Here is a 27,395-nt window from a genome sequence, read left to right as displayed (position 1 = left end):
CAATGGCAGGAACCAGCAGCTAGGGTGGGGAGTATCGCCCAGGTATCAGGGCCAGCACCCACATAAGTGGTGCGGGGAAAGTACCTCCTGATGGATAATGCAACTTATACTTGCCTGATAAGGTTTGTGAGATGGAAGTGATTTTCTTGGCATTGCTCTTGAGAAACCTAACTCAACACAAATTTTTTTTTTCTCTTAGTGTGTATATGTTTGTTTTATCATCTCAACATCTGAATAAGACACTTATACATTGACTACTGTAGAGATTGATATTTTAAAAATCACTGGTGTTAATGATTTTTATCAAGGCAGTTTACCTCACAAGTTGCTGGTAAGAATGGTTTACAGTGAGGCAATCAGCACTAGTTATGAGTGTCAAATCTCAGTTTCCTTATCAGAAAGAGCTTTGAAGTAGTCTATAAGCAGGGGTGCTGCGCATTATCTTCTAACGAATGGTCACTTTGCTCGGGTGGGATCTAAAAGCAAGCGCAGGTGAGTGGGGGTACAAGACACAACTCTTAAGATACTTTGGAGAGTCATCAGTTTGTGACTCTACTTTAAGCACACAATTTTTGGAAGAGAACCTTTTTATTTAGAGAAAACTTCATGCTCTGCATAAAGAACATGAGAAAACAATAGTTAGATTATTCTTTTGTGTATATCTATATATATATTTTTTGTATATATATATATATATATATACATACACACATGCCTACCTGTACCTATACCTACGCTATACCTATATGTACATATATTTGTCTTCAATATTGTTAAATATATGTATGTATTTAAGTTATATTAAATTTACTTTTAAGTATACAAATAAGTCCCCTATATTAGTGCTCCCTACCTTGGCTGCACATTACAATCACCCAGATTTTTAGAAGTCAGGATGCCCACACTGTATTGCAGATGTCTGGGGCCCCCAAACATCACTGTGAGTTTTTTTTATGTTCCAGGTGAGAATGAGTGCTTTAGACTTCACGATTAAAAATTTAATTAAATGAATTAAAAATTGTCAGTTGTTAAAGCATACTTTTCAAAGTGTCGTGAGTTAAGAAGCATTTCAGAGATGGAAGATTATGCAGATATAACAGTGGATCAGATGATCACCTAGGACCCCAAACTATATGTGAATTTAATGCATTATTTAATTCATCAAATAAGAAGCAAGCAAACATGCATGAAACAATTAAGTCAATTAGTGATTACTACGAAAAGTAAAAGAAAACAAGATGGGTGTAGAGAGAAGGGTGTGTATGTGTGTGTGAATGTGCATGTTCACACTTGGGCAAAATGCTAAGTTCCACTGAGTGCTCATGGGGGACCTTATACATTATAACAAAGATATCAACAAGCTATAAGAAAAGGACAAAGCTGGGCCTCCCCGGTGGCGCAGCGGTTGAGCACTGGGTTGCGAAGCTGCCCACGGCCTCTGCGGCGCCGGTTCGATCCCCGGCTGCTCCCAGGCCACCGGAGGAGGGTCCCACATGGCGCGCAGACCTCTCCTGCCGCCCGCTGCTCCCCTCAGCAGTGTACTTCGTTCCTTCTGCCTGCTCTGGTGAATTCTCTCACCCCCCCCCCAGCTTCTGACTGTACCCAGTGCTTGTATAAACAAGCAAAACAAACAAACAAATAAATAAATAAACATGCCTCTATTAAAAAAAAAAGAAAAGGACAAAGCTAATTATTTACAGAGAAATAGTAGCTATTTAGGAAAAGTAAGTTAGACTTCATCTTTTTCACAAGCACATTAATTGTAAAAAGAAAAAAGCAAAGCCACAAAATAAGGAATATTTTATATCTTCGCTGAGGGGAATGTTTTAGAAGTAATGAAAAAAATCACACAAGAGTAGAATGATGGGTTTGACTTTATAACTATGATATCTTTCATGTATTAAAAGACTTAAAAGAGAAATTGAAAGTTAAACTCCAAAACAAGCTGGAAAAAACACTAAACATCTAAAGACTGGACAAAAAGAATAACAAGAAGGCTGTAAAGGGACTCCCCTGGTGGCGCAGCAGTTGAGTGCTGGGCTGCGAAGCTGCCCACAGCCTCTGCAGCCTCTGCAGCCTCTGCAGCGCCGGTTCTATTCCCCGCTAAGGGCGACGGTCCCACATGGCGCGCAGTTCCCCGCTCTGGCTCTGGTGAATTCTCTCACCCTCCCGCGCTTCTGACTGTACCCGTGCTTGTATAAATCAATCAATCTTAAAAAAAAAAAAAAGGCTGTAAAAATGAAAATTAAAAGGCTATAGGGGCCTCCCCCATGGCACAGGGATACTCCCACGTGACGCGGCAGACCTCTCCTGTCTCTCCCGCTGCTCCCCTCAGCAGTGCTTTCCGTTGGTCTGCCTGTTCTGCCCCCCACTCTATCTCTGGTGAATCCTCTCACCCTTCTGCACCTCTGATCTGTACCCCAGCTATTGTATAAATAAAAATAATCTTTTTTAAAAAAGAAAAGAAAATTAAATGGCTAAAAATAATGATTAACATTTGCCTCGTTTATACTAAAAAAATGTGAATTTAATGCATTATTAATTCATCAAAGAAGAAACAAGCAAATATACATGAAACAGCAACGTCAGTTAGTAATTACTATGAATAGTAAAAGAAATACGTTGAGATAAAAAAAAAGATGAGATGCTATTTTACCTATTTGACTATCTAATTAAATGTAAAGAATGACAATGCTCAGTGCTTACCTGGGTGTGATACAGGGATATCATCTTGCATGTTGGGGAGCATGAATTATTACAACATCCTGGATATGGTGTGGTAGTATGCAATTATCATGTTTAAAATGCATTCTTGTACTCCCATGCTATAACATCAAGAAAAGTAGGTACGTAATATTAACTAACTTTTAAGTGATACTTGTTTTTTCCCCAGACTCTGCAATAGTAACTGGTATAACCTTCCCTTCAGCTCTGGGAGTTAATATTGTTATTTCCTTTCATAGATAAAGAAATTGGGGCACAGTTTTCTTATATTTTTTCAGCTGGTAAAGAGGAGTATGAGGATCAAAGTCTAGCTATGAATACAGGTGATGCTCCAAAATCTGACCCATACTGCCTTACCTGGGAAATGGTCATGTCTTTTTTTATTTTTCAATTAAATACATCTTTTCAATTATAATATAGCCATCCATATGAAGGAATATCATGTGGTAATTAAAATGATGGCAACAGATTTCTGTGATCCATAGAAGTGCTCATTCATTAATTACAGGATATGAAATTACTTAAACATCTTCTTAAGGATTTGAAAATATATAGAAATAGAATAGAAATAAATAGAAAGCGCACTAAAGGATTGGACATGTTGAAATTATTTTTCTTCTGTTCAATCTTCACTTTATAAATGTCCTACAATGGGCATATGTACTTTAGGAATCAGAGAAATGTTTTTAAAAAAAAGAGAGGGAGAAGAAGATACACATACATACACACACACAGAGAGAGAGAGAGTGAGAGAGAGATTAAAAAATTATGGCAAAAAAATATCAAATGTAGTGCTAAAAGTACCCCAAATATTCCTACATGCAATAAATTTACTATTGGTATCTTCCAGTGTATATGTTGATATTTACTAGAGTATCTATGACATTTTGAAAAATGTCATATTTCTATTACTTAATATCTTAATCTCTTAAATCCACAATAAGTACATTAAAATGTATATACATACACACAGAAAGCTGTGCAAATATCATCTCATTTGTGTACTGGAATCTTGTTTCATACTGAAACTCAGAATGCTGAATTATCTCATAATAATTTAATCTTTTAGATCTTGAAAAATTAAAAAAAAAGAGCCAACAGTGCCCTTTGAAAGTCCGTGTCAACTTTAACCAGAGGAAGTAACACTTATTTTTTTCTACCTGAGGTAAGAGAATAGATTGAGTTAATAATAACATGTGTGTGGGGGGAGGGAGCAGTGGGAGGATTGATTTTAAACCATAGGCACATTCTCACTTGGTCATAAAAGTTGGTACTTTCCATAAATACGTATCCCTTTTGTCTTTACATTATTGATTATCAAATACCTGGTGATGTTACTCATAGGACTGACGTAAATGGATTGGTATCTTAGCCTTTAAATTTCATCCAGGATTTGGATATTAACAGTCCTTTAAAAAAAAAAAAAAAAAGCTAGTATGGGAAGTGAGTGGCAGTTGGTGAGAGAACTATTTGGGCTTGAGAAGCTACCATGGCCCCAGGAAGGCTTCATAAATGCTAGCTCTTTTAATAAGTGAGTCGTTCTATAGAGGCCTTTTTATGTCCATCCTGGTAATGAGCAAGCCGTTTTGGGGACTTTCAAATAAATTGACCAAGATTGCACAGTCTTTCAGGTTTCAAACTGGAAAACCCAGAAACCAAGTTCTGGGAACATGCTTTGCTCCCTCCACCGGATGGAACCCAGTGTGTGACAAGAAAGGACAGAGGACAGTTTGTGAAACAGCACTGTTTCCTCCCCCTATTCTGGTAGTTAGTAGGCTAAAAAAGGGTTAGAGGAAAATGCCAATTTCAGTTCACTGAGGTGTCTGAAACGTCCTTTTCCCTGAAATAAACACATAAGGGTGTGTTAATGCAGACACATATCCACACACTCTTCCTCATGAACAGCTACTAGTGGGTGCTGCCTGTATATGAGGCATCCTGCTGTACCTCAGCGATGAGGTGATGAACAAAAAAGACTTTGTCCCTGACTTAGAAATTTATGTTCTGCAGAAGAAAAAAGTTATTTCAAAGTTCATCCCACAAATGCAGATCATGATGAGAATTTTGGTATGGTGATTGACAAAAGTAGCTGGATCTCTCACATACACACACACACGTAGAACTGTCAGACATACTTAATATATCTTTGACTGTCTATTCATAACATGCTAGATCTTCTAGATATTGTCCACAAGTTTGACCTTGGAGACAAGAAAGTTGTATTGTATTGGAGAAATTAGAGAATTAGGGATTTCTTTTGGATGTAGAAATTTATTGTCTTAAAATTTTATTACCTTTAAAAATGCATGGCTGACAATTTTGAGAAAATTTGGTGACTCTATTGAAGATATAACAATTTTCAGGGCCAGTATTTTTAAAGTCTGTATGCAAGAATAATTTTTTTTACAACCTCCTCTGAAGGACAGACGGGTACACTTCTTTTTAAAAAATCTTTTTCACTGATGAGGCATCGTTATTTCCACAGATACCACTGACACAAAGCCATGCTTGGCAGAACACTGCTCATGGTGCTTCTGGCCCTCACATTTCGCAGTACCTGGGGTATGTGATTATAATTACTCACAAACATGTTTCATTGGTAGTTTTGAGGGAATATTGAGGTCTCGCTTTTTTTTTATGTGGAGCTGTCTAACAAAAATGTTGAATTTATTACAGTTAGTGATTTTTAATTTTCCTTGAGAAAGTTGCCAACCATTTGGGGCCCTTGGCACAGAGAATTAAAGATTCAGAAGAATGGCATCTAGTAAAAACTCACATGGGATTACAGAAAAAGACATGATTTACTCCTCCAAATTTATGTAGTAAGAACATGATGAAGTAAATTACCTTTGTCTGAGATGAAAATCTGCTTAGTGTTATTTGAAATCTAAGAGGTCACAGAAGAAAGGAGGAGTGGATGGGAGGGGAGAAATAGGGGCAGAGAGAGAAAGAGAGAGAGAGGGAGAGAGAGAGAGAGAGAGGAAGGAGGTGAGAGAGAGAGGATGAGAGAGAGCTAGCAAGCTCAAAGAGGGAAAATACATAGTCACAGGTTGGGTAATGAGGTAATGGTTAGCTTAGGTAGACTTAGACTGGTTGGGAGCAAGATAGATGAGACAACTGATCTACTGATGATCCAGATGGATCCCTTTCCATGGAGACTCAATTAGGAATATTTTGGGTTGAGTGATTACACTATAACTTCTGTGGTTTCCTTATGAAGAAATTATATTGTGTAACATATTCTTTTAAATGTTGTATTTATCTGTCCAGTAGCTACAGTAGGTTAAGTTCTGGTACTTCCCTGTTTGGGAAAATCTGTTTGAAGTGTTGCCTTCATTTATATTCTGAAGGAGTGTTAAGTGTTGGAAACATGGATTTTCTGTCTCTTAGTTTGGAAATATTGATGTTAAAGTAAAAAAAATATACAAGATTCAACAGATTTCTCAAAATTTTCTTACTAACTGAATTTATTTTCCTAAACCTTTGAAAAGGAAAAAAAAAAAACATGTTTGCGTTCTGTTTTTTTTTTTTTTTTTTTACTTTGCTGATCTTTTGAAGAAAGTTGTACTTGGCGTAACTTCATTACTGCACTTGAAGGGGAACCTTTCTATCTGAAATATTGCCCATTTTCTTCGCACACGAATGAAACAACCACCATAAAATGGTACAAAAGTAATTTTCCTGAAGACATTGCGCTAAGTTCAAACAGTTCACCCAGAATTGTTCCACGTGGTTATGTTTTGGAGTTTTGGCCAGTTGAGTTGGATGACAATGGAAATTATAGTGTCCACACAGGGTGAGTATACCCTTACTTTGGGTTGGTTTGTTTTATAGCACTCTTGGATTTTGTTCAACAAATCAACAGTAATCTGAGGGGTCAGATAATCCTTCATGTTCTTTCCTCTACTCTTCCAACAATAAGGAATGATTACTTCATAATTGAAGAACTAAGTTAAAAGCTGCCCCTGTGTTTATCTATGATCTTAATAAAATAAATTACCTTAATATGTCTTATTATAGGGAATCCTTACCAAAGATAAGTGAAGATTGAGTGAAATTCACTTAAAATTCCACAGTTCCAGTTGTCTGGAATTACTAGTCATATGAAATAAATGGCGGTCATGTTATTAATATGCGGGGAACAGGAACAATGTCAGACTCCTGAGTAGTAGTCTCAAGGTGGAGAGAGGTGCTGGAATTGGTGTAGGTAATTCTCCTAATCCAATTTTCAGGAGGTTGTTGAAAGCCAGGTGGCAGGGCTAGTGGAGAATGTGTGTGATTGGCAGCCAACAACCTACACTGTGAGAGAGGGAAAGCCCAGGTAGGACTTGGTTTTAGCTCTTGATTCTGTCTGGGTACTCATAATTAAGGATCATAACTCCTATGAAATGAAAACAGTCAACTGAATGTGTCAGTGATATCATTGAACTTGGTTCTGTATATTTGTTAGATTATTTGGAGTAACTGGGACAAGGGATCTTCTGTGATATTGACTCTTAGAACACTGATGATGTAGTGTTTATCTCATACATTTGTAATGTTATACACATACTTACTTGTGTTATGTGTATATATGTCATGCTCTGTAGACATACATAGATAGATACATAACTAGATAGATAGGCAGAGAGAAAGAGGGCAGAGAAAGAGAGAGAGATTTGAGAATTGATCTGCAGGACTTGTAGAAAGTAGGCCAGCCTTCAAGGGTAGATGTGTGGTGCTGCGGTGCTGTCAGAGGAGTGTCTTTCTACAGTGAGCACCTTTGGAGTCCTGATCATTATCAACTGTGCTGCGGAGAGTTGAGTGTGAAATCACAGTGAAACATTGGTGTTACCCTTCTAGTTTTGCATAACCTGAGGTCATTTTGGTTGTTTTTATACATAGAAACTCGCAGGAGTAAGAAAGAAACTGGAGAACTTTTTTTAAAAACCAATTTTAAATCACATTTTAAAAGTGATGGTTCCAGAAATGGTTTACCGTTGGGTCTTTTCACACCAAGCTAAGAAGAATGAATATTCATAAATGGAATAGAGAAAAAAGAACAACTCCCCAATCCTAATTGAATAAAGGCATGGTTTAAATGAGCAAAGGTTTCTGGACAGGACAGAGTAAATTGAAGTAGTTACTACAAAAGTCAGTTGGAGACAGAGGTGAGGAAGTACAAGGGGAGGCTGGGAGAGGCAAAAAAAACGAGGTGGCTCACAGTAACTGTGGTGACAGAAGTTATTGGAGGATGAAGGATGATGTGAGATTAAAGTGATAATGGGAGGAGCAGCTTTGGCAATGTTTTTGGAAATAAATGGGAGCTTGCATGAAAGCAGGTTGCTTTGCATACCTGGGAGCACTGAAGATATAGAGCTTTACTAATATAGTGCAACAGGCAAACACTAACCTCTGTTGCCACATGTGTGTGTCCACATGTGAGTGCAATTGCACACTGATTTAGGTGAGTCTTTATAATTTCATGTGGGATCATCAATGACCAGACCCTACTCCTGCAATCCTCCCATTAGAACTATGATCCTTTAATTGTCCAAAGATGTATTGTTAATAATCAAATGCTAGTGGATACATTAAGCTTGCGGTGAAAGAAACTTTGGCAGAGGAATTTTAAGGAGGAAATCCATTCAGAGAAAGGGAATGCAGAGAAAGAATTGATGATAAAAGTGAATAAATGAAAATAGAAAAACACATAGAAATCCTATAATCAAGATCTAGTGTGACAAACAGCAAATTTGGCTTGGTAAGTGTCCTCAAAAGAGTAGACTAAAGCTGCTGAAGCAAGTGTGGCCGGAAGTGGCTTTTGTAACCAGGATGGACTTGGCTTTGTTGGGGGTGGAGATTGATGCTCATAGCCCTTCATTGGTCATTGCTCTTCATAGCAAGTTTCCTAGTTCAGTGTCTTGGACATGGATGTGTCAGCCAGTCAGTATTTGTTAAGTGTTAGGCATTGAGGTTTGAGGAATAGAGATCAATGTGGTCTAATACAATGGGAATGTGGGTGTGCCCTATTCCTTGTAAACAAGACATAGAAAGTGTTTCTCTGTTCAGCTTAGTGAGGCTGAAATCAAGGAAACATCTCGGAAGAGGAAGCTGCTAATGGGATTTTGAATCCTTTCCAAAGACCAGGTGGCTCTAACATGTTTCACGACAGTTGATCCACTGCCTTTCATTTTTAGGAAAGTTTGTCCCACTCCTCACAACTCCCCCGACCCCCATCATCCATCCCTGCCCAGTTCTGTATCAATTTATACCCAAAGGAAAGGGTCAGATTCACTTTATTGTGAAAACATAGCATTGTGAAAAGCACATCTGTTTTTCAGGGCCAAACTTGTGCATCCTGGCCCCTATGGCTTATCAGGTGTGTGAACTGAGCCAGCTATTTAACTTTGCCTGATGTTTGCCTTTCTCCTCTTTTATAAGGGAATAATCATCTTCATTGCACCCATGCATTACCCTATCTAGACCCAGTGATTTGGATCAGAATAAACTTCCCTGTGAAATACAAAATCCAAAAAGTATAGACAAAACATTTGGAAAACAAGTCCCTGACTTTGTTTATAGATCTCTCCTATCTTGGGTTATGAAGCTCTGAACTTACCCATCTCCAAAGATCACTGAAGTTTTAAAATTTCTGTTCTGGTATCTCTATGGTCTGCAGGGTGTGTGTGTGTGTGTGTGTGTGTGTGTGTAGGACTGCTCAGCTCAGGTTTTCTCCTTTATCACCTCCTACCCCTAGCCCATGAAAATTGTTAAATTTATCACTGCACTGAACCAAGAGAAGAGGAACAGGGTTTAGTCATCAATAAATGAATCTCTATATACCAACATAAGGGAAAACATTTCATTGAATTGGTTCTGCTTGCTGTGTCTCTGTACTAATTATAAAATATATTTTTGTGAGACCTCCCTGGTGGCACAGGGGCTAAAGTCACAGTGCTATCAAGCTATTGGCAACCACTACTGCATGAGTTCCATCCCTGGCCAGGGAGCAACCCACATGGTGCAGCAGACCTCTCTTATCTCGCCCGCTGCTCCCCTTAGCAGTGTATTTCAGTAGAGCTGCCTGGTTTTTTTTTTTTTTTTTTTTTTAAGGAGAACTCTTTCGTGGTTTTTTTTGTTTGTTTATTTATTTATTTATTTATACAAGCACTGGGTACAGTCAGAAGCGCGGGAGGGTGAGAAAATTCACCAGAGCCAGAGCGGGGAGCAGAGCAGGTAGAAGGACCAAAGTACACTGCTGAGGGGAGCAGCGGGTGGCAGGAGAGGTCTGCGCGCCATGCGGGACCCTCCTCTGGAGGCCTGGGAGTAGACAGGGATCAAACCAGCGCTGCAGAGGCTGCGGGCAGCTTCGCAACCCGGCGCTCAACCGCTGAGCCACCAGGGAGGCCCAGAGCTGCCTGTTTTGCTCCCCACTCTGTCTGTGGTAAATCCTCTCACCCCCTGCACCTCTGGCCTACACCCCAGTTCTTATATACATAAATAAAAATAAATCTTTACTATATATATTTGTGCTAATTATAAAATATATTTCAACCTTTTTTTTCCACAGATATAGTAAGTATAAATGGCAATTAAAGGTAATTGGAAGGAACAAAAGCAGCTGTTTTACTGAAAAAATTGTAAAGAGCAAAGCTGTGGAAGTTAATAAACGTTTGGAAGTAAACTGTGAACCTGGTTATTATAAAAACCTAGCCAACCGAACAGTAGTATATAAGGTAACACTTTTGAAATATTTTATTTATTTATTATATTATTTATTATTTATGTTTTACATCATTGTTCATTTTTAAACAATATTTGCTTCCTCACCCCCTCAGGTGTAGTCCCCATAGAATTTCCTTCACCAATGCACCCGTGCACCATCACCTCAGTCCCCTGTGCTCCTCTCTCCCTCCCTCCCTCTGGTTCCTCTCCCTCCTCCTCCCCTGCAGTATGTCTCTGAAAAAGGAAAAAAAAAAATTGAGAATGAGAGTCTGATGCCAGGGGAAGGAACCTCTGATTTCACAACATAGAGGCAACGTCAGCTCACGCAGTGCAGCTGGGCGTCTGAGTGCGGTGCCCTCTCCCGGCTACGGGATGAGCTCCTGTGTGTGATGGACGAAGCCAGATTCCTGCCCCGTGTTAGTGTTAACTGTTAAACAAATGATAATAGTCTCTTCTCCCTTGCCCTTCCTTCTTTTTCCTCCTCCTTTAGTAATTAATTTTTAAGAATGTTAGCTTAGGGATTTTAATTTTCTTCTGCTGCATGTATTAAAAATTTTAAATCCCATTGTATATATTTTTTTCTGAATATATGAGTTCATTTTGGAAGTTAGAAGATGGGAAATGAATAATGAAGATAAGAAAAATCACCCATAATTCCACCAACCACAGATTTCTTTTTCATGTGTAAACATCATCTTTTAAAAAGTGGCATAGTTTATTGCTATATATTTCTTTTATCTGCCAAAAATTATGTTGTGATTATTCCTTTACATCGTTAAACATTCTTTCATGCATGAGATTCTATTGTATAGATACTTACAGTTAACTAATCCTCTGTTATTGGACGTTTTTACTTTCCTACTTTTCATCCTTATGTATAAAATTAAAATGATGAATGTCATTCATATAAGATAAATCTTAGGGGTATATGTATCTACAGATATATATATATATACATATATGTTGACTTGTAAGAGCTATTTTAGAACATACCATGGATATGAGATATAAATGTATAGAGACAATCACATGTATATTCTATACATGTGTATATCGTATGCATACATACATATACAAATATATTATTTCCTATACAAATTATATTATTTCTATAGGAAAAAAACCAGAAAGACATAACTGTCATGGAAGTTTTGAAGACCTATGGGGAGGTGGTCTGGAAAGATCTTGGGAAAGAAGAAGCAACTTATGATTTCCTAGAAACTTTTGTTTGTATCTTTGCTTGAACACTGTTTACTTGTGACTTTTCAAGAAGAGTACTTATACTAAATGTTTTCCAAACATCTGAGTCAGTCCCAAGTTGACTTGACTCTGTTTTCTGTCAAAGATACAAATGTTTTATGAAGTTTGTGAAGTTGAGTGGACTGGGTTTTAAGAAATTCCAACATGTAGGCATTTAGATTTAGAAAATACAGGTATTAAGAATGGTTTAGCCAGACAGTTGACTGGAGAGTTTAGGATTCTAAGTCTGCTTATAGATCATGACCTGTTTGGAAGGAGAGGAGATAAGGAGGGGCAAGGAAACTACATCAATAAAGACTTGGCTGGAAATAGAAATACATGGCCTCTGATAATTAGTATGACTTTGAAAACATAGTTTGGGATTATAAAAAATATAACTTAGGCAAAATCAATTTACTGATGTGAGGTACAGATGTGGGTGCTGCACAAGCCTGTTTGAATCACACTTTGGGCCAGTCCCAGTTGTTACCAGCTTTTGCAGTTTTGAATGCTAAGTCTTTGGGCAGAAGTTCTCCATGCTTGGTAATTGCAAGAACAGTGTCACATGGTCTAGGTTAGCAATTCAACTCCCATTTCCCCACTAGGTTCTTAGGTTGCTTCAGAACCTCTTTATGCGTTACTAAGGACTTAATTAAAGGATTGAAGAAGGTAACTTTTTTTTTTAACATGCTTTATTGTGGAAACATTATATCTCTTATGTGGTTGGAATTATAACAATACATTATTTAACCAAATCTTAATTATACCACATTGGCCACTGTGAAAAACTAAAGACAATATAATCTCAGTTCCTAATCTTAGTGTTTCACACATTTAGCATTATTTTAAACCTTTTTTGTTAGTTAATTTTTTTTCTTAAACCCTTGTAGTCCCCATCATTCTCCCATATCACCCGTGAACCTGATCACCATATTTCCTTGAGTTCTGTGATTTTTTGTTATTGCTAATTTCCGTGATATGTATGGAAATTTATGGTAGAGAGCCATATTTGAGTCTGTCATTTTAATATTTGAATATGATTTGAATAGTCTCGATATTTTTCTAATCAGTCCATTGCTTTCTAATGGAGGATGTCAAACAGGCCAATAGTCTGCTAGGTGTTCATTTCTGAATAATTCTGCCCCCACACCCACTCCCCACCCCTAGGATGGGCAATCCATGGAATTAATGGAATCACACTAAAAGTGTTACAAAATAGGGTTGTGCAGAAAGTTCTGACCAAGGCTAGGCCTGGGATTTTGTATTGTTCTCTCTCTGTCTCTTTCCCCTTCTCCCTCTTTTTCTCTCCCCTCTGAGTGTATGTAAGAAAAAGATTCAGAGCCTCCACTGGTGGTGCAGTAGTTGAGCGCTGGGCTGCGAAGCTGCCCGCAGCCTCTGCTGCACTGGTTGGATCCCCCGCCGCCAGCGAGGGTCCCACTTAGCATGCAGACTTCTCCTGCCGCGCCTGCTGCTCCCCTCAGCAGTGTGTTTCGTCAGTCTGCCTTTTCTGTTCCCCATTCTGGCTCTGATGAATTCTCTCACCCTCCTGCACTTCTAACTGTACCCAGTGCTTATATAAATAAATACATAAATAAATCTTTAAAAAAAGAAAAAGAAAAAGATTCAAAGAAAGTGATAAAGGTGACTATAATGCCTCTATATTCTATTTCCCTTGTGTATTGATAATGATATAGTGATTAAGTAATGGAACTGTATTGCATTGGGCCAGTAGAAACAGTGCCAAATCACTAGAACACTTACTCAGAAATTGCTGTATTTCATTCTGGTTTTCTTTTCCTCTAATGATACATACTGTTTCTTGAATCGTTGTGATAGATTTTGCTTTTACATAGAATATGTTAACTTTTTTAAAAAAAAAACAGGACTGCATGAAGATAAAAGACGGTGAAGATCCACACATAAAGAAGAATGCAAACTTTACAGATCAGGGATATTACACCTGCGTTTTTTCTGTTGATCACAATGGAAAACTATTTAATGTCTCCAAAACCTTTAATATCACAATAATTGGAGGTAAGAGAAATTGTACAATCTGGAAGAAACTATTTTAGTAAAACAGATATTTTCTTTCTTCTAAAGTGATATTGGAAACCAGAAGCAACTTAGTTGGAGCTATAGCCACAACATTATTTCAAATATAAGGGTCAAAATCATATTGGCATCATTCACCTCTCTGAAAAGCCTTCTGGGAAGTAGTAAATGAAACTTTCTAGAGGTGAACTTCCCATGAATCAGCTTAAAAGAGCTGATTGGTATTTGAGTAAATCGTGGAATCTTTTGTTGCTACATATATTTTCACTCAACAAAAATTTACTGAGGATGTTTATATTCGATAAACTGTACTGGCTATTGGGAGGTAAGGGAAGCAGGAAAATATGAAAGTATACTATTCACAAGGAATTTGATTAAAGTCAAGGATGACCAGAGTGAGACAGAGGGAATATTGTACATGGAAGTGGAGTCATCTGGGAGATGTTAAAGGCACAGAAGGGGTCTGGAGGAAGAAAAAGAGATGGATCTTGGAAGCTGAGAATAATGGATGTGGACAGGCAGCGGGGGTTGCTGTGGAAGGACACTGTGATAGCAGGGTGTAAGGAGCACAGGAGTTGTGCAGCTTGGTATGTGACTATTAATCTAACTTATGAAGAACTTGGATGATATATACCAGAAAAATTGAAGCCTGGAATTTTAGAGTGACAGAGACCTCAGAGTAATTTAATTAAACCCCACTCAGTGAAGATGTTCTTCATGCGCACTGCTGCTATTTCATCACTCCGTGCCTTTTTGTGAGCTACTAAGGAAATTATCAAGTTATACAGCATCTTGGTCCAAATTTTAGTATTTGATTGTTGAACATTTTATTCTAAGTCCAAATGTGCCTTCTTATCCTTCTACCAAGTGGTTTTTGTTTGATTTCAGCAATGCCACAAATAAAGTATGATTCCCCAAATTGACATTTCCTTTCAGTATTCGAAGACAGGTGACTTCCTTAGATATTCTTTTCCATCATCTTGGAATCTATAAAATTTCTGTGATGGTTCATTCAAGAACATGCTGGATGCATAGTTACAAGAGCTCTTCTGCATCCGCAAAAATTTTTTTCACTTTGTCATCCACATATATAGCTGAACACCATGTACTGCTGCTGTAGAAATTATCACAAGGTTAGTGCCTCCAAACAATATAATTTTATCATATGGCTTTAGAGGTGAGAAGTATGAAATGGACACAGCTAGGCTAAAATCAAGCTTTCAGCAGGCTTGCAATCTTTCTGGAGGTTCTAGAGGAAAATAGGTTTTCTTGTCATTTCTAGCTTCTAGAGGCCACTGTACTACTTGCTTTGTTCCACTTCCTCCATCTTCAAAGTCAACAGAGTAGCATCTTCAAATCTCTCTCTCTAACCTTTGCTTCCGTCATCATAACTGTGAACTTTCCATTGATGACAGTGAAACAACAAACAATATCAGTTGCAATGATTATTTCATGGAAATACAACTAAAGTGAATGTAAAGTGATGACTATTAGATTCTTGGTTACATGGGATAAGCACATTATAACAAATTTTTGTTTTTGAGAAACTCCGTGCAACGCTAATGCATTTTTTTCTTTTCTGACATTTAGGTCACAGTCTTATAAGTCCAGCTCTTCATGGACCAAATCCTGAGTATGTTAAAGTGGAATTAGGTATATTTTTACATACTTATATTCGCCATGCATGAATGGGGACATACTTAAGTCTTCCTAGGTTAATTCTAATTCATTGTTTATTAATATGGCATGCATGACATATCCCATATTTAGTGAAAAATATTTACAAAGGCAGGAAAAGCCTGTCATTGTTTGAATGTTGACATTTTTTAGAATAAACAGTCTGTTCAAAAGATAATGGAACTGTGGTTTGTAGACTAGGGTTTTAGTAGCTGTGTAGATGGCTTTTCTCTAGTAACTCTTGGTGATCCTCAATATGAAAACTCAAAACACTCTGGAGAAATGATTCAAGCCCATTATGTGGTTTGAATATTTGTTTAATTGAATCATTTTGAATCAATGACTGAATTGACAGTGCATTGAAACTACATGCCCTGTTAAGCTATTCCTTTCAAAAAAAAGAAAGGAATGAAAGAAAAGGGGAATCCATATATGTTAAGCCAGATATTGTGTGGGGTAATAGGAATACGATATTGAATGAAATCCTCCAAGCAACATGGAGGGATATTATTTCTACTTTAGGGAGTCAATTACCATTGCTAGTAATTATAATTTGTAAAAAGTCAAACCACTGGAAAGTGACAGAGTTGGGATTCAAGTGTCTGATGTTTATCTTGAAAGTCCACATCTTTTGACCACAGCTTGCCTAGCAGTTATTTATATGACTACTCAGTCCTAATGTGTCTCTGATACTTTGCCATTATATTTATGTTTTTCCTGTTTTCTATTTTCATTCATTTCTTTTCTTTATTAATTTTTTTCTCACTTTGGGTTTAATTTGCAATTCTTTTTTTCCAGTTAACATGGAGAGTTAAACAATTAATATTCAGTGTTAGAGAATTCATTTCATGCAGTATGTGCATTTTAAGCTCTAAATTTCCGTGTTATCACTGTATTAGCTGTTTTCAATATATATAGGTATGTTATGTCTTCATTCCTACTCAGTTCAAAACATTTATTAAAATTTTCTTTGTGATTATTTTCTTTCACCTATGGATTATTTAAGTTTCTTAATTTCCAAACATTTGCATGATTTTATAGTTTTTTTCTGTTATTAATGTCCAGTTCAGTACCATTATGGTCCAATATTCTACGCTCTTATCACTTCATTCTTTTGAATTTGTTGTACTTTGCTTAAGGAACAGAATATAGTGGATCTGGATGAATATTCTGAGTGCATTTGAAACAAGTATATATTCTACAAATTTTGGTTTTTATCATACTCTAAATGTCAATTAGGCTAATTTGGTTAATGGCATTGTTCAAATCATACATCTATAGCTTTGGGGATCTTTTATATGCTTTCTCTACCTGTTGCTGAGAGTGCTGTGTTAGTATCTTCAACTATGATGTTTAATTTGTTTAGTATTGTCAATTTTTGCTTTATATATGTTGAGATTACCTTATGGGCACATACAGAATGATGCCTATTGAACTGACAATTTTTCTCATGAAATTTGTCTCTTTATAATAATACTTCTCTAATAATAATAATAATAATAATAATAATAATAATACTTTCTCTAATGTTAAATAGGTACACCAGCTTTCTTTTGTTTAGGATTGGCATGACTTTTTCCCCACATCTTTTTGCTTTTAACATTTCTTTGTCCTTATACATAAAATGTGGCTCATATAAACTGCATGTATTTGGATTGTTTTAGCAATCCCATCTGTTTAGTGTTTAATCCATTTACATTTAACAGATTACCAGTGGAATTGATTTGCTGCCTATTTTCCAAGTGTCTCGTGTTATTATTTTCCTCTTATCCCTCCTTTTCTTTTGAATTAATAAAGTATTTTTCTTTATTTAATCCTCTGTATTTTCCAGTTAGTTGCATTTTTTTGTGTCCTTCATTAGTAAGTAGTCCCCCTAGAGATGACAATATGTACCCTTGTCTTAATAAGACAAATGTATGTATTATACAGTTACAGTGTCAATGTCACAAACATTAAGAACCTTACAGCAGTTAATTTCATTCATCCTCTTCATCTGAGTTATTAATTTATATATTCTCTCCTGCATTTACTATACATATCACAAGAGATCGGCATAACCAATTAATATTTACCCAAATATTTGTTCTGTCTTGTGCTGTTCATTTGTTCATGTATTTTCTTGCTTTCATTTACATATTTTTTCTTGAATCTGAAAAGTCTTCTTGGGCACTTGTGTGTGCAATGTTGGCAGTAAATCTTCTCGATATTAGTTATTTGAAAATGTCTTTGTCTCAACTTGTGAAGAATATTTTTTTTCAATATAGAAATATAGGTTAGCAGTTTTTTTTCTGACTTTTAAGATGTCCTTTTATCATTCACTGGTTCATTGGTTGTTAGATTCAATTTTATTTTCATCTCTGATTATCTGTGGGGAGAGATCATGTGTCTTTTTAGGCTTTCCCACAGAGGGTATTTAGGAGAAGTCCTAAATACCATAAGAAAGCAGGAGAACTCATTAAGTCTTTGCAGTCTCTTATACTACCTAAGCCCTTAGCAAAATCCTATTAAAATATTCACTGGACTCTCTTTTCTTTATAAGATTTCTTCTATTGTATAAACTAAAGCAAATTCCACCAGGGAATAAAATGGCTGGCAATTCCAACTTACCTTTTAGTTTAATTGTTTACCTTTATTTTCCCTATAGTTTGATTTCTTTAATTTTTAGCTATTTTCATTAAATATTTTGTGTCTTACTCATTTTGTTTTTCTAGAAGTTGCTGTGGGAATGTTGATCTGATATTACATATTGAACATGTAGTTCACTGGACATTCTCTTTTAAAATAATTTAATTATTAAATTACTAATATAAATAATTCTTAGTTTGGTGATGACTTGTGACTACTGCCTAATTATTCTGCCTTATATTCTTTTTGAAATTTAAAAACAAGGCATATCTGTTTTCTTTCTGTTATATTACATTTTATATGAGGTCAACATATGTTGATTATATTCATTTTAAACCTTTGGGAAATCTGAATTTCTAAAATCAGAATGTTGGTTGTCAATTTTACCTAGGAGAAGAAGTGAGGCTCAACTGCTCTGCTTCTTTGAATGAAGATGACTCGATTTATTGGATCAATCGGGATAACGATACACGTGAAGAACCACCATCAAAAATTCAGTATGTATATGTGGTAATACTCACTGTGCTATGTAAAGGGCATATTGAATAATATACACATGATATAAAATCACCAGACTCCTGAATGACTGATTGGATGTTTGGGATAATGTCACAGGTAATTTAACCTATTGCTAAATTATTTTCCTCTCTTACAGGGATAAAGAAGGGAAATGGCAGGCTTCAACAATATTAATAATTGAGAATATCAATGACAAAAATCTAAATGTCTCATATAATTGCGCTGTTGTTAGTACGGGAAGCACAGATACCAAAATGTTCATCTTGTTGAAAAAAGGTAGGAGAAAGTTCTATTTTTGGAACTTTGTAGAAACTTAAACTGTTGCTGCTGAGAGATCCCTCAAAGCTCATTACTCCCTCATTTTATAAGCTAAGAACCAGGCTCCTGAGAGGTACAGTAATTTAGATGGGTCAAAGGTATTCAGTGGCAGAATTTGTGCTCAGCCTTTGCTGGAACCCCATGGCCTATCCCAAATAGAATGAAAAAAACTATGCTTATTCTTTTTCTCTCAGTCATAGAACTATCCTATGTAGAAATCAGGAGTCCAGAGCAGGGAGACAGGTGGATCATGGGAATGTAGAAGCTGGTGGTTGAAGGCTGTGCTGAACAGAGTCAGAGCATCCTTTGTACAAGCAGAGCAACCAGAGGAAAACTGTGGCTTGTTGTAGGAAGGGGCCAATGTTAGTGCATGTAATTGCTGCCTCCTCCAGCCTGCCTCATCTTGGACCCTGACACTGGGAATTTTAAGCATGGTCTTTCACTCAAAAAAAATTGACCAAGGTCTCCCATCCTTAAGGGACTCCTGGAGTTGTCAAGTGAATAGTTGATGTCTCAGACCAGCAGACTCTTAGTCTTCAGTGCCCACTAGATGGAACATAGGTCCAAAGAGCGTCTCCCACTTCCATCCTTCATCAGAAAAGTATAACCTCTAGAGTCTTTGACCCAATAACTGCTAGTAAATATCTGAGACTAGGACCAAAATGCTATTCTCCTTTTGTCACTGGTCATTGCCAATCTGGGCTATTAACTACCTGGATATGTAGGAAAAGTTAGGATCTAAGAGACAGAGATTGAGAGACACAAAGAGTGATGCACAGAGACAAAATAAGAAGAGATAGAGAATAGAGACACACTTTGAGACAGGAGGACCAAGGAAGACAGATACAGAGATAGTGAGAGATGAAATAAACAAAGATACAGATAAAGAGAGAGATCTCTGTCTTAGCTTTATTGAGAAACTGCAGAAGAGGGGCAAAGAGGACTGAAGGCCAGACATCACCTCTGTAGATATGTTGTCCTGGGTACCATTTGTGACTTACCTAGTACACCTGTTCTGAGGCTAGCACTCTAGCACTGCAATCATAATAATAATTCACATCTATTTTTTATATGTCTATTATATGAGAGACTCTGTGCTGAACTCTTACCATTATTTAACTTGAGTTTTAGAAGCTTTTATAGGTGAAAAAAACACACCCCACATATTACAATTAAAAATATCAAAACTTAGCCCTGACAACCTTGAAATCTGTCCTCTTATCTTCTACAGGAATCCCTACCGCTTGTGAATGTGCATACCTGAGTCTGTGATGGAAATACCTTCACTTTCATTAGTTTTGTTTATCCATGGCCTTGCCTATTTTTCTAGTGTTGGCCACCAGTCATCTGTCCCTTTGGATTAGCCCATGACAGTTCTAGCCCAGACCTAGAAACCTCTACCCTGATCACTTCTTTTTCTGCTGCACTCACTAATGTAAACAGGAGAGTTGTGCCTTCCATGCCACCATTATTTCTAGAGGAGTGTGCCTGCAGGTGTGAACATATGTGTTTGTGTATTTGTATAATATATTGACCTTTTGAGGATTCAGAAATTTCAGGGCCTGGCTATATTCAGAGTTCACTTATTCAGGAACTCTGTTTGCCTACTTACATCCTAATAGCTAATTTTATCAGAAAAATCATCCCTAAAAATTATGCAATCTAAGATGTCAAGAGGTTTATGTATGTTTATACTCTTTGATCTGGAAATACACCCCATACAATTGGAAATTGCTTCTGAAACCAATAAAAGTATGAATAAACTTTTATGAATATGTTCATTGCAGCATTATATGTATTTATGAAAAATTACAATCAATATAAAATTGAGATTAGGATATTATAAATTATAATTTTAAAGAACTAGTGAAGTGTTCATGATTTAGTTTTATGCAATGAAGAGTGATTATCATATAACCCCAATTACTAAACTATTTTCAGGGTTGAAAGAAAACCCAGGAGGAAATATTAGATCATGTTATCAGTGGCCAAAAAATTATCATATCCTATAAACTACTTAGTATTTTCTCAGATTGTTCGTAATGAGCACTAACTGAACCTTTTTTTTTTCTAAGTGTACTTTTAGAAAAAAATAGATGCTAAAATTCTCAGCTGTGTGCCAGGCACTAAATCTCCCAAAACATTAACCTTCTAAGAGAAGCAGCAGATATTCCTAGCTCTATATTATGGATGAAGACACCAATATGAAGGGAATCGGCAACATTTCCCAAGACACAAAGCAAGAGGAGGCAGCAGGCAGGGAGCCCATCTCAACCAGGGCTCATCCAGACTCACCTCCATCTGTGCGCTCAGGCTATGAGCTGCTGTCGTGTGTGGGCGGCTCTACATTTCACCCCAGTATCTGTTCATCCTAGAGATCTGATTTCTACAGACATAGGCTACCCTAAGCTTTTAGTTCAGATGCTGAATAGCCTGGTATACATTTTAACTTTTTTGAATTGGGGAAGGAACTCCACTCCACACTAGAGGCAGGACTGCAGAGCCACACAGACATGTGGTGGGTAGAAGAGGTCAAAACTGAAAGTTGCAGTGTGATACTGGTAGGTATTGATAACATTTCCTGGATTAATTATTCCCACTTCCTTTTTCTTTTCTTGCAGAACTGGTGGACATCCCAGGCCACGTCTTCACTGGAGGGATGATCGCAGCTGTTTTAGCCTCTGTGGCAGTTGTGTGCCTAGTGATTGTGGGTGTCATTTATAGAGTCGACTTGGTGCTATTTTGCAGACATTTCATGAGAAAAGATGAAACATTAACAGGTGATAAATGTCAATGTACTAGGATGTCTTTTGGTTTCATTAGAAACTCAATAAAGAAATGATTATCTTCATCTTATTATGATTATAATATTGACTAAACGTATGGTAGACATTTTCCCTAGGAAAAAATGTCATGTATCATCCATCATGAATATTATCTATGCCACATTTTGTCTCACTTATTGTTGCCAAGATTTTTTCTATGTTTGCTGTGTTCTTCTAATTGTCCTATGAGGTGTGTGAGCCCTGGGACTGCATACCTGTGTATTTGAATATCATTGTTCATACACCATCTGGGGACCTTTGCAATGCACACACTCAACAAAGATCATTTAAATTGAACTGCATTAGATATGGGTCATTACTTTAACCTGGCAAAGGAAGCTGCATGATGTACCCGTGGGAACCTTGAACTGCAAGTCAAATGTTCTGGGTTCTAATCCATAAATTGCCATTTTTTTATTAACTATTATTTCTTTCCTCTTTTAAAATTTAATGTTCGCATTACATTTTTGCTCTTCCATATGTGCTCATGTGCCACTCACCCTCCACCAAACTACTACCCCTGCCAATACCCCTCTGCCTCCCTCACTCAGCCCTTCTCCAGCCCTTCCTCCTCCCCCTATTCCCTCTGATAACTATTTGATTTTTTCACTGAGATCAAGAATTATTCTTGGTATATTTTACCTGTGTACATTTTTTTGTTGTTTATATTTCACACATGAGTGAGACCATCCCGTGTCTGCCTTTCACTTTCTGACTTATTTCACCTAACACAATCGCCTGAGGGTCATCCATTTTTTCCCAAAATCCACTGCTGCTTTTTTTTTTTTTCACACATTGCCTACTCTTTCTAACTGGTGACTGTAGGTCTCAGTTTTCCTATTTTTAAAGGTGATTAAAAGTTCTCAATGTTCAAAATAATTATCCATGGCTTTTGTTATCATTTGTATTTATGTGTGTGTGTTTATGTGTGTGTGTTTGTAAGTATGTTTGTGCAAGTCACACATAGTTCAAAACACAAAACATCTAAAAAATTATACTATTTGCTTCATTTGTTTTCATTGCCATCCAAAAATTGTTTCTTTATCAAAAAATAGCAAGAAGCATGATACCAACAATGAAAATCATGAAATAGAGGGGAAGTTTTCCTATTACAGGTAGTAGCATATAATTTTTTTATATCTCATAGCACGTGTACCAATGGCATATTGTCTCAATGTCTCTATTGTCTTTTCCCACTGTCCAGTGTTCAATTCATTTCTGTTTCTATTTTCACTTTCTGTGGGTTATTTTGATGATAAACACTGGAGTGGTGGTAGAATTGAGTTGAGTGAACCAGGCTGACATTTACTTTCAGTTCTTGGAATGTGAGTATATTTGAGCTCCTTTAAATACCTTTAATGACCTGATGTATATCTTGTATTTCTCTCTATTCCTCCGTGGTGTCAAATGGTGAAAATCTTAATGTATATGTTTAAACAAATCCACTTGCTAACTGGTTGCTTTGTATGATTAGCATGTAAAGTTTTTATTTTTTTGTTTGCCTTTCAGTTGATTTCTTATTTTTGACAACATATGTCAGAGATAAAGAATAATGCCAAAAAAAAAAAAATCACATAACCAAAGAGTATTTGAAGGAATTTGGAAATTTCCTAGTTTAAGTATTCTTTTAGCTGTAGATTGTTTTCTGTCAGAAATATGTCTTTGTTTTTTTTTTAAACAGTGTTATTGAAGAGTAATCAATATGAAAAGAATCACAAATATTTAATATATACATCTTGAGGATACTAGGTTCAACTTTTCTTTTCCAGTGATTCTTTTCTCATTGTTCTTGACTTCCACTCAAATTTGGATTTAAATAAACCTTTATTTGCACACTAATTAAAAAAAATAACCTTATCTCCTAGATGGAAAAACCTACGATGCTTTTGTATCTTACCTAAAAGAATGTCAACCTGAAAACGGAGAGGAACACACCTTTGCGGTGGAGATTTTGCCCAGGGTGTTGGAGAAACATTTTGGGTATAAGTTATGTATTTTTGAAAGGGATGTACTGCCTGGAAGAGGTAAGAAAGGAAATGTTAAATAGAAAACAGTGTAGGTATTTCTTGTTTAAAAAAAGAAATAGGTTAGTCTTACAAAAGACTATGCTGTTTTCCTTTAAAAGCAAATGAGTTTGATAATTTACACCAGAAATAAGCAGCTAAATCAGTATAATCAAAAGCAAAAGAAATTGTTAGCTACACTGCTTCTGAAAGCATCCTGTCTCAGACCTGGTGTCTTAATTCTCCTGCCCAGTTCTCTGAATCTTTGGAAAAATAAATGGGCCTTCCATCCTCAGAACTGGGTCCAGAGCTGTCATCTTCATGAGGCATTAATCTAGAAATGTCCCACCATATATAAGAATACCTTGTTTGAATATTCTGTATAGCAGAGCCAGTTCCTAATTTAGTATATCATCTTTTGGACTGGCTGTGTGACTCTGGGAAAACTGCTTAACTCCTCTGTGTTTTGATGTCTTCATCTGTAAAGTGGTGGTGATAACAAAACTTTCTTCATGAGGTAATTACAATGATCAAATGAGTTAATATCCATAAAATATTTTTATTTCAGACCCACCCTTTTTGTTCTTTTTCATTAATATGCTTTATCTTTCATTTTCAGCTGTTGTTGACGAAGTCCACTCACTAATAGAGAAAAGCCGTAGGCTAATCATTGTCCTCAGTAAAAGTTATATGTCTAATAAAGTCCGGTATGAACTTGAAAGTGGACTCCATGAAGCACTAGTGGAAAGGAAAATAAAAATTATCTTAATTAAATTTGCAACTGTCAGTGATTTCACATTCTTGCCTGAATCACTAAAGCTTTTGAAATCTCACAGAGTTCTGAAATGGAAAGCTGATCAATCTCTGTCTTATAACTCAAGGTTCTGGAAAAATCTTCTTTATCTGATGCCCGCAAAAGAGGTCAAGGCATGTAAAGATGAATCAGAATTCTTGCCTGTTCTTTCACAGTCCTGATCTTCAGAAACACTGAGTATAAGAACGAAATCTTGATACAACGGGACTAAATACATCAGCCTGTTTGTACAAAGGACATTATTTCAAATATTTAATGCTATGAAAATCCTGCTCACAGTTTGATGATGGAACTTGTCATTCAGTTGTCAATGATAAGACTAAATATTACGCTGTGATAATTTGCTTCCAGAAGATTCTGAAATTCCAAAGAAACCAAACTCCTGTTTTTCCTTCTTCTATAACTGGATGTCTGGGCTCATACCCAGAGACACTCAGCAACAGTGAGGCTGGGTATGATACAAAAACTTCATATCTTACAAAAAGGGCACATTTTTGTAAATAGTGTTTTTTAATGCTAATAACTGAGCTATAAGATTTTAAGATCATGAACTGGCATTTTCTATGAACTACTAGGTGACAGTGTAATAGGAATGGTGATTTCACTCTCCTACAAAAGTTACCTACCTATAAACGCTGTGGACAGTGTCTGGGATGTGGGCGCTTGCTGGCAGGGCAATGAGCTGTGAGCCTGCTGTAGGAGAGTCTCAGCCTCAGGCTCCATTTAATGTTCCCCAAGTACAATTACAGGGGCATGGTACTTGGAAGTCCTCTAAGACACCATGTAAGCCTTGCTTCCTTTGAAGCAATTTATGGGAACTTCTTAAAGAGAACCCAAAACAACCTTTTTATCTTTCATGGCACATGCAAATCTTAATTCAAGTAATTCTCTGGGTCTAATAATGGCCTAAAATATTTGTATACATAAATATTTATATGCAGGATGGGTGCCAGATCATTAACTATTAAACAGCAAAAAATGGGGTCCCCTCGCAGGGGTTAAAGACAGCGCTATCAAGCTAGCACCAGCCACTTCAGCATGAGTTCGAACCCCAGCAGGCCAGGGAGCAACCCACATGGGCGCAGCAGATCTCTCATACCTCACCCGCTGCTCCTTTCAGCAGTGTATTTCAGGAGATCTGCGTGTTCTGCTCCCTACTCTCTCTGGTGAGTCCTCTCACACACACCCCCACACCTCTGCCTTACACCCCAGTTCTTGTATGCATAAATAAATAAATCTTTAAAAAAAAAACAGCAAAAATGATAGTTACTTGCTTATTTAAAAAAAAAATTACATATTTGAAATGCCTGTAGGGTGGAGGCCATGTGGCATGGTGGTTCAGCCAAAATGCATGAGTGCCAATCCTGAATTTGCTACTTACTTCTGTGGCTCCTAGGATCTTTTCTAACCTCTCTGTGCCTCAGTTACCTCATCTGTAAAATTAGAATTTATAATAAAAATACCTACTTCATGGGGGGGGTCTAAACAAATAAATGTAAGTAAATTACTTAAAATTGTTCTTGACTCAAAGTTAACACTGTTACTATTACTATTATTGTTATTATTGAAATGATTACTTAGATCAGTTGTTAAGCAGTGAACTAAAATGGAAGCCAGAGAGCAAGAAAAGGGAGGAGATCAGGGAGGGAAAGCAGTTTTGATTTTTGAATATTTGTATAAATGGGACTATTTAAAGCTATAGCAGACACAGCTGAAAATCAAAGAGGAATGAAATTTTCATTTAAATTTAGTATAAGAAACTGACTTAATTTTTCTAGGCTTACAATTTTGTGTACTAGTTGGATGACTAGTAAGGGCAAAATAATGTGTTTTTATATGAAAATTCATTATGAAAATATATGGTCAAGAGAATTTTATTGGTATAATCATAGTCTCTAATAACTGGAATTATTTTGTTTTTCTCTTTTATTATGTTTTAATATACATTAAATGTATTTTATTTTAATATGTTATATATGTAAATATATTAGATGTATGCTTTAAAATACATTAATGAACCAGTTGTCTAATGCCTTTAGTTTTGAAATGTCTCTTGGCATGTTTTATATTTACTTTAAAATATCATTTATTCTCAGCATAGACTCCCACTTATTTTAATGAGATGTGAGTGACTCAAAATGAACTCCTGCATCTGTCTTTCTTTAAATGTCAAATTACTTTGCACCAGCTTCTTCAATTTACCTCCTAAGCAGGAACTACAGAAGAATTCTCCTTTCTCACACTATCACTCTGTACCTAGCACAGGTGCTATGTTTTCACACACCATTTATAATGTGCATACTTTTATTTTTATTTATTTTTTTTATAGAGGCATGTTTTATTTATTTATTTATGTGTTTGTTTTGTTTATACATGCACTGGGTGCAGTCAGAAGAGCGGGAGGGTGAGAGAATTCACCAGAGCCAGAGCGGGGAGCAGAGCAGGCAGAAGGACCGAAGTACACTGCTGAGGGGAGCAGCGGGCAGCAGGAGAGGTCTGCACGCCATGTGGGACCCTCCTCTGGTGGCCAGGGAGCAGCCGGGGATCGAACAAGCGCTGCAGAGGCCGCGGGCAGCTTCGCAACCCAGCGCTCAACCGCTGTGCCACCGGGGAGGCCCTATAATATGCATACTTTTAAATTAGCAAACATTTCCAAGCAGGACCAAGAAACAACTTTTATTGATAAGATAATATTCTCTTATATGTCAGTAGATGTTCTTCAAACTCTGGGTCCATTTTAGAAAGTCAATCAACAAGCAGTGTTCTGTGATGTAAAAGTCACCTCATATTCTTTTATCTCTATTAGATACTAGAAACTTTATTAAATTAGACTCAAACTCTTTGAAAGCGGAGAGAGACCTTAGTGTTCACATATTTCAAATACAGGAACCT

The 27,395-nt window shown here is 36.7% G+C and overlaps 1 protein-coding gene across 1 annotated transcript; it reads left to right on the top strand.

The window, feature by feature from the left end:
* Window positions 1-452: 452 nt before the first annotated feature.
* IL18R1 (interleukin 18 receptor 1) lies at window positions 453-24,664 on the top strand (the record flags this gene model as incomplete). Its single annotated transcript, XM_084234791.1, has 10 exons — window positions 453-492; window positions 6,283-6,520; window positions 10,277-10,442; window positions 13,554-13,704; window positions 15,313-15,375; window positions 18,416-18,521; window positions 18,680-18,819; window positions 21,483-21,641; window positions 23,552-23,710; window positions 24,309-24,664. 10 exons carry the CDS (start codon window positions 453-455, stop codon window positions 24,662-24,664), a joined length of 1,578 nt encoding a protein of 525 aa, XP_084090917.1.
* Window positions 24,665-27,395: the final 2,731 nt, after the last annotated feature.

The sequence above is a fragment of the Talpa europaea genome (assembly GCF_964194135.1).
Source record: "Talpa europaea genome assembly, chromosome: 6".
Taxonomy (NCBI): Eukaryota; Metazoa; Chordata; class Mammalia; order Eulipotyphla; family Talpidae; genus Talpa; species Talpa europaea.
The sequence above is the reverse complement of the archived record's forward strand: the minus strand, read 5'-3'. Positions and strand labels throughout refer to the sequence as shown.